General features: G+C 34.3%; 1 protein-coding gene across 2 annotated transcripts in view; it reads left to right on the top strand.

Annotated features, from left to right (window-relative positions):
• The window catches only part of LOC111056406 (Kv channel-interacting protein 1), a 173,171-nt gene that overhangs the window by 125,930 nt on the left and 36,139 nt on the right, over positions 1-11,102 (top strand). For both annotated transcript variants that reach the window (XM_039426159.1, XM_039426158.1), the window contains exon 4: positions 2,131-2,201. In XM_039426159.1, the coding sequence (XP_039282093.1) occupies positions 2,131-2,201 (71 nt within the window). The remainder of the gene's footprint in view (positions 1-2,130; positions 2,202-11,102) is intronic.

Genomic DNA, 11,102 nt, shown 5'->3' with positions numbered 1-11,102 from the left:
GGTACATGTAATCCATAAAGCAATACATGCAGATATTATAGCGAGGTCCACGTTATAATGGCAGTGAAAAAAGATATCAGAACAACGTTGCCGAACCTCTGTCATGTCAATGCTTTCTATAGACGGTAGCTGATACAGGTTTATTGATGTAATATTAACTGTTCATTCTCGTTTAAAATGATCAATTATATTTTATTAAGCAATAAATTATATTTTTCAATCAATTCATAATGAATTTTCATAATTAAGATGAAATATTTTGTTAATAATTTATTAATTCTAAATTGTTAACAGACGATCTGGGAAAAAAGCAATAAATTATATTTTTCAATAATTCTTAATCGATTTACATAATCAAGATGAAATATTTTATGAATATTCTACATTGTTTAAAGACGATCTGGGAACAGAGCAAAGCGAGAAAGAGATAACGTTATCGGCTTTGTTGAATGATAGACAAGGATAGCAGCACCAATGTGAACCGAATACTGCCATTATAACGTGAACCTAACTATAGATTTTAGAATGGAATGTTGCTTGTTTGAAACGGAATTCCATTGCAACAGACATTCGTGTATGTTAACATGTTGCTGTTCCCCCTAGTGCATAATATTATCTATTTTCTAGGTTGAATAGGAAAGCTGATTCAATTTGCTACCTGTTGCGGGATATATTCCCGTATAACACTTACAGTCAACAATAATTACTATAAAATGATATTCTAATCCGATGTTTAGGTCGATTTGATTCTATTAAAATGAGAATTTATATTTGAATAATCTATGCTATAATAAAAGAAAGAACTGGCTTATACACGTACGGGCTGAGAAAATTAGGTTTGACGCATCATCACGTCTGGACTACTGGACTGATTAACTTGAAACTTTACACAAAGATTCTTAATCAACCAAGGATCTTTATAGGCCTATATTTAATTCTTCAAGATTTCATTACGTCAAGTTTTCAGTTCGTCAAGTCTTAAAATGGAGCACGGGTTACTTTCTATACTATAAGGCTGTGCAAAGGCTAAAAATAAACTTTTTACTCGTGATATTTTTCAAAGTTTTTTGATTTGAATATGATTAGGCTATCAAAATGAAAAGGTTTTTTTATAGGAAAACATTTTTTTCTCTGATCATTACTTTTTGAGATATGAGCGCCTAAAGTTTAAATTTTTGGGAATGAACATTTCAAATTCGGTAAGAGATAAATCCATGAGATTTATAGGACAGGATTCTTCATGGAATTGTTGATCTAGTAAAACAAAAATTTTCTGAAAATATCAATTTTTAAGATAGTTATTCAATTTACTAAAAATAACTTTTAGTTGAGTTATTTTTGGTAAATTGAATTAAAAATTAATATTTTCAGAAATTTTGTTTCACTAGATCAACAATACCATGAAGAATAGATCCTCTGAATCTCATGGATTTATATTGTACCGAATTTGAAATGTTCTGTCCCAAAAATTCAAACTTCAGTCGCTCATATCTCAAAAAGTAATGATCGGAGAAAATTTTTTTTCCTGAGAAAACTTTCACATTTTGATATCTTGATGATATACGTATCGAAAAACTTAGAAAAATATTACGAGTAGAAAGTTTATTTTTAGCCTTTGCACAGCCTTAATAAAGGAAAGAACTGGCTTATACACGTACGGGCTGAGAAAATTATGTTTGACGCATCATCACCTCTTAACTACTGGACTGATTAACTTGGAACTTTGCACATAGATTATTAATCAACCGAGGATGGTTATAGGCCTATTTTCAATTGTTTTAGATCTTATTACATCAAGTTTCCACTTTGTCAAGTTTTAAAATAAACCCTTTTCGAATCATGGGTCTCCGGCTAGTCAAGAATGAATTAACTACAGATGGAAATATTACTGAGATGTTCCAATTATTCAAATGCTAATGAATTTATGATTATTTTTCAACGAAAATTCAAATCAGATGCTGTAATTCACCCTGAAGACTTCTGCTACTGCAAATATTGTCAACAGGGTAAACAGCTAGATGGAAATTCGATGAGCTCTACTATTCAAAAATTCAAATTTTCAGCTTTAATATTTTATCGTCTCTTCCATCTATTGATTCTAATATTCTAATATTATTTTGTCTGTTTCAGATGCCACCCTTTACGCCCATTATGTGTTCAAAGCCTTTGATGTCAACTGTAATGGAGCCATTACGTTTCGGGTGAGTGTTTTGCACTTCTCAAAAATTCAACAATAATGTAAAAAGTAACTACAAAGTTTTTCAAACATTTCCATCGTCCTAGACAAAACTATTATTGATTATAGAATCATAGATCATAGCTGGTTGTGGGTTTTAGCTGCTAATACATTTCTCCAATTATAGTTTATAGTGTATAGATAAAAAATGAATGTTAGAGAATATTAGAGTATAGAAAATAGAACATTGTATAATAATATATTGTTTCCGTTAGAAGTAAAGTTTTACGAAGTTTTAAACATGGTATTTAAGATAGGATTTGTAATTTTATAATCTTTGACAGTTATTTAGGTTACATACTTTTATTAGAAAATTATATACGTAGATCGTTTCTATATTTCAATTATTGCTATAGGCTACTTTCCATCTTTCTATCTTTTTTCAAGGGTAGCTTAGTTTGGGTAACATATTTTTACATGGTAAGTAATATTTATGTTTCAGATAAATCGGATTTTATCCTTTTTGGGTTACCAAATATTATTGCCATGACAAGTTATACACCGTACTCCACGAAGAGGTTTAAACGTTTAATTTTATATTACGTGCCCATTCATGCACAAAACTTTTTTAAATTTTACACAGTTCACCACAAAATAGGTTCTGATAATATTCTGTGAAATATTTCAGCTCCCCAACCTTCTTAGAAACAAAATGGCGGCATAATAACTCATGATAGTAGATTTTGTTATAGGAAGCGAATTGGTAAAATTTTCAATATGCCGCCATTATGTTTCTACGAAGGTTAAGGGGCTGAATTTTCCCAGAATATTTTTAGAACCTACTTTGTAAACTGTGTGAATTTTAAAAAAAAGTTTGGTGCATGAATGGGCACGTAATATAAAATGAGACGTGTAAACCTCTTCGTGGGACACGGTATACTTTAAAACAACATTTATAATGAACCTTTTAAATCAATTTCGAATTCCAGTCAATTGAATGACATTGATATTGAGTATTTCCATACAGAAAGCAAACTTGATCCAAGGAATGTAGAATAAATGGATAATTCAGTATTTATTTATTGTACAAAATACTACAATCATGATATAATTATGACATTGGAGGAGAAAATAGGCTGAGTCTGTCTGTTTCTCTCCAAAAATTTTGATAAAAAGTTAATATTGTCCAAAGGTTGAGGCTGTGATATTACACACTGCTTCGTTACTTGATTTTTAATTAGAAGATTTTGAATTTTGAAGGTTGAATGATATAATAAGAGAGAGAATGAGCGCAAAAAACACAATAATGGATGTCATTGGAGAGAAACAATTGAAATGGTATGGACACCTGCGCAGAATGAATGAAGGAAGACTTCCTTTGCAAGTATGGAATTGGGTACCAGCGAACAGAAATAGGCGTGGAAGACCGCGAAAGAAATGGGTATCCAATGTCCACATTGAAATGGAGAGTAGAGGTCTCTTTGAAGGAGACTGGATAGATAAGGAAAGATGGCGATTGGGGTGCGAGAAGCGACACAACTGAAGTTGCAAAAACTCGCTATATATATATATATATGAAGGTTGACATAATACTTTAAATGAATAACAGAATGTATCACAATGAATAAGAAACTCTATTCCAGATTTCTCCCATAATCCTGTAGCTGTAGGATTATTGCATAATAATCTATACTATAATGAAGGAAAGAACTGGCTTATACATGTACGGGATAGGAAAATTATGTTTGACGCATCATCACGTCTCAACTACTCAACTGATTCACTCGAAATTTTGCATAAAGGTTCCTAATCAACCGAGGATGGTTATAGGCCTATCTTCAATTTTTCCAAGATTCCATTATGTCAAGTTTTCAGTGTGTCAAGTTCTAAAACAGACCCTTGCGGAGCACGGGTTACCTGCAAGTTTTCAATAAATGTTATATTGAGAACTATCTCACAGATACATGTATTCTTTTGTCATCCACTAAATATTCTTCTATTGATATATTCCTTCACTCATAGAGTATGAATAAAATCCAGGTAAAAAACTAGAGGTACTCGTCTAAAACTGTCTGATTTTCTCAACACTGAATAATGATTCCCTTTCCTCCAAAAACCATCTACTTCTAAATGCATTGGGTGAAGGGAAATGAAAAAAGAAATATTTATTAGGCGGAGTTAGGACTTTTAAGTCCTCTCTAATACTCAGTGATGTTATTACATAAAGTGAGGTCCACGTTATAATGGCAGTGGAGAAAGATAGGACAACAACGTTGCCGATCCTCATTGTCTAGTCAATGCCTTCTTGACGGTAGCTGATAAAGGTTTATAAATGTGATATTAATTGTTCATCCTCTCAATAAATTATATCTTATTAAGCATGAAATTATATTTCTCAATAATTTCATAATTAAGATGAAATATTTTGTGAATTAATTATTAATTCTACGTTGTTGAAAGCCGATCTGGCAACAGAGCGAAGCGAGAGAGATATCCGCTTTGTTGAATGACAGACAAGGATAGCAATGCTATTGCCAAACAAACACTGCCATTATAACGTGGACCTCACAATAGTTTAATTGATAGTATAGAATTCTACTATTGTAAAATCTATTGAATCAATCATATTATGTGGGAATTCAGTCCTCAATCACGTGTATTTGTATATGTATTCCTGAAGAATAAAATGTAATTTTATTGATTATCCTAAGCAGAAATGAAGAAGTAATTCTACATCAGACATTTCGGCATCAGCTGTCCTTCATAGAAGGCAGTGGCAAGTCAGAGAATCGGCAAAGCTGTTCTCCTATCTTCTTTCACATCACATTATGACGTCTACCCCACTATAACTATATCAAACCACCACCATAACCTTACAGAATAATTATCTATAATTCAAAACACTATTTAAAGTCAGAGAACACTATCTAAACAAGACAGAGAATCGGCAAAGTTGTTCTCCTATCTTCCTCCACTGTCATCATAACGTTTACTTCACTATAACTAAACCAAGCAAACCACCCCCGTAAACTAACACGATAATTAACTATAATTCAAAACACTTTTTCATTACAAGAACACAGGAACTCAAAAAGATATCCCGGCTTGGCACCGGAACCAGAGTCCCCCCCCAAAAAAAAAACTCAAAAAGGAAATCCCCAGTTGGCACCTGAACTTCCCCCAAGGAAAGGGGGCCTGAAGTTACCCCCCACTCAAAAAAAAGGGGCCCGAATAATTTTTCTCCGGAGAAAAAACTTCAGACTCGCGCCAGTTTATGCGTTAAAGTTTTCTACTCTAAGTTATTGACTCTGCTGCTGCCTGTGAGTGTTCAGGGGGGGGGGATAGTCTCTTGAGTATCAGCTACAGTGCCCCCTTGGAGGCAAGGGTAGAACATCCCCTGTGCAATCGGGAGGCGCTTCCGAATGCAATAAATCTCTTCATAATTGCTGTTGGAGGTGCCCTCGTGGTTGGGGGCTTTTAGGGGGTGCAGAGAGGGGAAATGGTTGAGAAAGAGGGGTTAAGAACGGGGGGTGGGTTAAGAAGGGGTAGAAGTGCACTATATCACCAAGTACCCTACCCCCCACGATCTGGCCACCATCCAAATCTTATCTAAATTTATAACTGTATGTACATTGTATACAGTTATAACTGTATGTGAATTTAGTGTATATATAGTGTCAAACTATAGATATAAAAGTGGTGTGTATAGAGACTCGCTTTGTCTGATCTTCCGTTGGTTTGGTTTTTGCAAGAAATATGGATCTGAACAGCGGCGTTTGCGGTCTACATATTTACATTTGTTTTGCGTTCCAATTCCTTATTGAATCAAATCTATATCGCGAGTCGAACATCGCTTATCTCTCTTTCACTCTCTTCCACAGACACTCGCTATCTCTCTCTCCCTCTATATCTATCCATCTATGTCTATCACCAGCAGATTCACACTCTCTCACTCTGAATCGATTCCATATCGCAAATCGAACATCGCTTATCACTCTCTCTCTCCCACGGACACTCTCTATCACTCTGTCTCTTTCTCTCTCCCCCTTTAAATCTATCCATCTATGTCTATAGACATAGGTTATATATGGCGAGATTTCTCACCATATTTAGCGATTTGGAGGTTATAAACAATTAAAAAAACATAGGGTGAGAAAAATAATTTACTCATATACAGATGGTTTTTCGTAAACATCTTTCAGAAAAGCTATCACAACCTCTAAAATGCATTTGGCGGGAGTAGATATCCTATTTTATTAAGCGAGCAATTTCTGTATTATTATATATCTGGCTATTTTTATATCTGGTTATTTATGTTCAACGGATCTCGAAAACGGCTCTAACGATTTTCTCGAAATTTGGAACATAGTAGGTTTATGATATAAAATTTCGATTGCACTAGGTCTCATCCCTGTGAAAACTCCCTGAACAACATTAAATGGAGTTATTCATCCTTGGAAAAACAGCTGATAATTCCGTCGTCTGTTGTTGATTGAAGTGAGTGAGCGAGTACATGTGTGTGGAACTGAGACAAAATTATGACTCAGCTGTTGAACTTTTGTAATCATTCAATCAGGTACTTAGTGCCGGTTGCACAGGAGCCGGGTTATTTTCAATCCTGATTAATTCCAGTAGATCCATCTTTTTGAAATGGTCTTCTCTGATTTGGTTCACGTGAAGTAAATCAGGATTGAAATTTTACCGGCTTTTGTACAACTGGGCCTTTGTGAGGGAAATTTTTGCATTCCTTTGGGAATTAACCTCAATCCACTGTGATTAGATAGAACCTTTCTGTATGAACTATAAATATATTATAATGTCTTCTTTCGTAATAAATTTTATATGCTTTTGAACTCCAGAGCTGAGCTCGGTCCCCGATATTGATGATAATTTGATGAGTCCCTTCCACCCTCATTTAGATTGTTTTTAGGTTCGCGATGCTTCAAAAATAATTACACTTTTTGCAGGAGAGCAGCTGTTGAAGTGAAAATCTTCCGCTCAACTAACACCAAATTTTTTTTGTCATGGTCTTTCGAAAAACGTAGACGAAAAACTCTCATCAAATTTGTGAAAGCTGAGTGGAGATAGTTGAACTAATGTGTTTCAAATTATCAATGGTAAACAGGGACAAACAAGGTAACTCGTTTATAGTGAGGTCATGCTATATTTGATTAACATTGATGTTGCTATCCTTGTCTATCACTAGACAAAGCAGATGGCGCCATCCTTTTCTACCGCTGCAACGTCACCTTCCATAGATGATAGCTAATACCGGTGAATCTAATTGGATGTCAACTGTTCATTCTTCTCTAAATAATAAATAATACTTTTTATTTTAAGAAAATATATTTTTACATGACTTAATAAATAAAATAAAAAATTCTTGTAATTCATTAAACTTCTTAGAACCCTAAGAACGATTCGGCAACGTTGCTGAGTTAGAAAAGGAAAGCGCTATCTGCTTTGTCGAATGATAGACAAGGATAGCAACACCAATGCTTATCGAATACTGCCATTATAATGTGAACCTTACTATATTAGAAATATCTGTGCCGGTTGCACAAAAGCCGATTAAATTTTAACCGTGTTTAATTCCACGAGAACCAATCAGAGAAGCCGTCTTCTCAAAAAGGCATTATCGTGAAATTAATCACGGTTGAAATTTGATGGGCTTTTGTGCAACCGGATCTTTGTCACAAAACATACATCATCCCAATACTTTCAGGTTCATGGAACAGGAATGAAATTAGTTCTTTCCTTTGTGCTCACAGTAAATTCAGTTTCACTAATCAATAATTATTATTATAATCATCATCAACATCATCATTTTCACTTCAGGGATGAGGTTCATCAATTAACCATCAATTATCAATTTTCACTTTCCTTGCCCTATCACCATAGGTTAGGAGAGTATTGCTTTCCAACAAAAATTAAGGTACCCAAGTTTCAAGTTTTCTATACGTTTCAAGGTCCCCTGAGTCCAAAAACATGATTTTTGTAATAGTAATTTGTCTGACAATTTAAGCTTTCAAATTTAAGCACTTGAAAACATAGAGTAGACAATCTAGATTGCATTTTCTATGGTAAAAATCTTTCAAAATGATTTTTATAATAGTCTGAAAATTTAAGCTTTCAAATTCAAGGACTTGAAAGCAGTCTAGAGTAGACAATCTAGATTGCATATTCTATGGTAAAAAGCTTTCACCAGAATGATTAGTATCAGGCGAATTCCTGGAAATTGAGGTAAGAAGAATCTGAGGATGCTGTGGGGATGTAACTCCTAATTAGAGTTTCCTTAACAAAGAGTTATGTTGGAGATATCTGAGAAAGGGTTCAACGTGCTAGGCATACGCCAACTACTTAATTCTGTTGATCTCGCTCTCTCAAACTCACTCAGGGTCTCTCTCTAAAAACCACTCTCTGAACCTCACTCTCTATAGTTCACTCTTTCAACCAACTCTCTCAAACTCATTCTCTCTGGATCACTCTTCTCGAACTAACTCTCACAAACTAACTCTTCCCTGCTGACTCTCTCGAACTCATTCTCTCTGGAATCACTCTTAAACTCACTCTCTCAAACTAACTCTTCCTAGCTGACTCTCTCTAACTCATTCTCTGTGAATCACTCTTCTCAAACTTACTCTCTCAAACTAACTCTTCCCTGCTGACTCTCTCAAACTCATTCTCTCTGAATCACTCTCCTCAAACTTACTCTCTCAAACTAACTCTTCCCTGCTGACTCTCTCAAACTCATTCTCTCTGGAATCACTCTTCTCAAACTCACTCTTTCTAGCTGACTCTCTCAAACTCATTCTCTCTGGATCACTCTTCTCAAACTCACTCTCTCAAACTAACTCTTCCTAGCTGACTCTCTCAAACTTACTTTCTCAAATTAACTTTCTCTGACTCATTTACTCTCTATTATACTAGATTGCTCTTATCAATCAATAAGCATTTAAAACAATTTAAAACATTTTACAGCTCAAACTATCTGGCCAACGGAATTGATCGATCCACTCCTTTGACATTTTTGAAGATATCTTATTCTATAGTGAGGTCCACGTTATAATGGCAGAGAACAACGTTGCCAATCCTCTGTCTTGTCAATGCCTTCTATAGACGGTAGCTGATAAAGGTTTATTGATGTAATTTAATTAACTCTTCATTCTCGTTAGAAATAATTAATTATATTTCATCAAGCAAGGAATTATACTTTCCCTACAGATACCTTGAAAAGTGACCATTTCTGCACTGATTGCAGGCCGCAAAGAATCACTTTTCCGCACTAGTGCGCAAAGTGAGTACTTTGCGTACTCCAGATTTGCAGCATGACAACGCAAAATAGTTAGTAGGTTATATGGAGCACCAGTGCAGCAAAATCAAAATTAAGTTGGTAATACTCATAGTGAGGCCCACGTTGTAATGAATGGCAGTGGAGAACAGCGTTGCCTTGCCATTATGTGTCTTCATTATAGTAATTTCAATGCTTACATAAGATAAACCCCCTTCAAGCAGTCACATAAGTTTTCAATTGAATTACTAATCATTATAATTCTTTTTTATTATTCAATTTTAAATAAATTACGGTTTTTATTAATAATAAAATTACACAGAAAAACATTTGATGGATTTCAAGGAATTTTACCCATAATTAACCACTTTTCATATTCAATGGTAACTGTAGGAAAAATTTAATGTGAAATACGTGCACTCAAGAGACCATCATTTACGTAAACGTTTTTTTCGGTGCAGCAAACTGTCACTTTGCGCACTAGTTGCACAAATAACTATTTCAATAATTTCATAATTAATTTTTATAATAAGGATGAAATATTTTGTTAATTAATTAATATCGGGGCACCGAGCTTTCCTCGTTATCTTTATTCATTGATAAACAGAACACAATTCTCTAAAATGATCGTGTTTATATTTCACAGCTAGCTATACGTCATCTTATGAATTTCGGGGATGCGATATTTTGATTTTTCACATACTCCCTCACTCACTTTTCTACTATCCACAGTTGTTTCAGCCAAGGATGAATTATTATCCTTTCAGTGTCGTTCAGCGAGTTTTCTCAAGGATGAGACCTAGTGCAATCGAATCTTTATATCATAAACCTACTATATTCCAAATTTCGTGAAAATCGTTAGAGCCGTTTTCGAGATCCGTTAAACATAAATAACCAGATATGAAAATAGCCAGATATAAAAATAACCAGATATAAAAATAACCAGATATAAGAATAGCTAGATATATAAGTACAGAAATTGCTCGCTTAATATAATGGGATTCCACATTGTTAAAGGACGATCTGGCAACAGAGCAAAGCGAGATAGAGATAGCGCTATTTGCTTTGTTGATTGATAGACAAGGATAGCTATAACATTGCTAATCAAACACTGCCATTATAACGTGGACCTCACTATAGTGTCCTCATCTGAAATTTGTCCTGGTGTGTCTTCTTTGAGGTTTCTGTGAATGGTGCCACATTTTTATGAAAATTCACATCACTGGAATTTCAAATTGGAAAATTTGGTTTATTATCACAGTATATTTAGGAAAAGCAATTAAAAATTTATTTGATCAAGTACTGGGGCTTCACTGTAATTTACCGATGTAAATTTATCAGAGATTGACAATGGTGTAATAACCGAAACCGGTCTTTCTAAGGGCCGTTTGCACAGTGTAAGTTTAAGCTAAAGCTTAAACCAAATCTGGATTTTTTTTGGTTTAAACTAAAATTCCGTTTGCGCAGTAGCAGTTTAAACTCTGTATTGGGTTTAAACTCTGGGAAAATTTAAACCTCCAAAACGGGAGGTTCAAACCAAATAATTTGGATTAACTAGACATCTGTAAGATTTGATGGGGAAACAAATAGTAAATTATTTTTCGATGGTTGTTTTTAATGCCTCTGTAGACGATA

This window comes from Nilaparvata lugens, chromosome 4, assembly GCF_014356525.2.
Source record: "Nilaparvata lugens isolate BPH chromosome 4, ASM1435652v1, whole genome shotgun sequence".
NCBI classification, from domain to species: domain Eukaryota; kingdom Metazoa; phylum Arthropoda; class Insecta; order Hemiptera; family Delphacidae; genus Nilaparvata; species Nilaparvata lugens.
The sequence above is the reverse complement of the archived record's forward strand: the minus strand, read 5'-3'. Positions and strand labels throughout refer to the sequence as shown.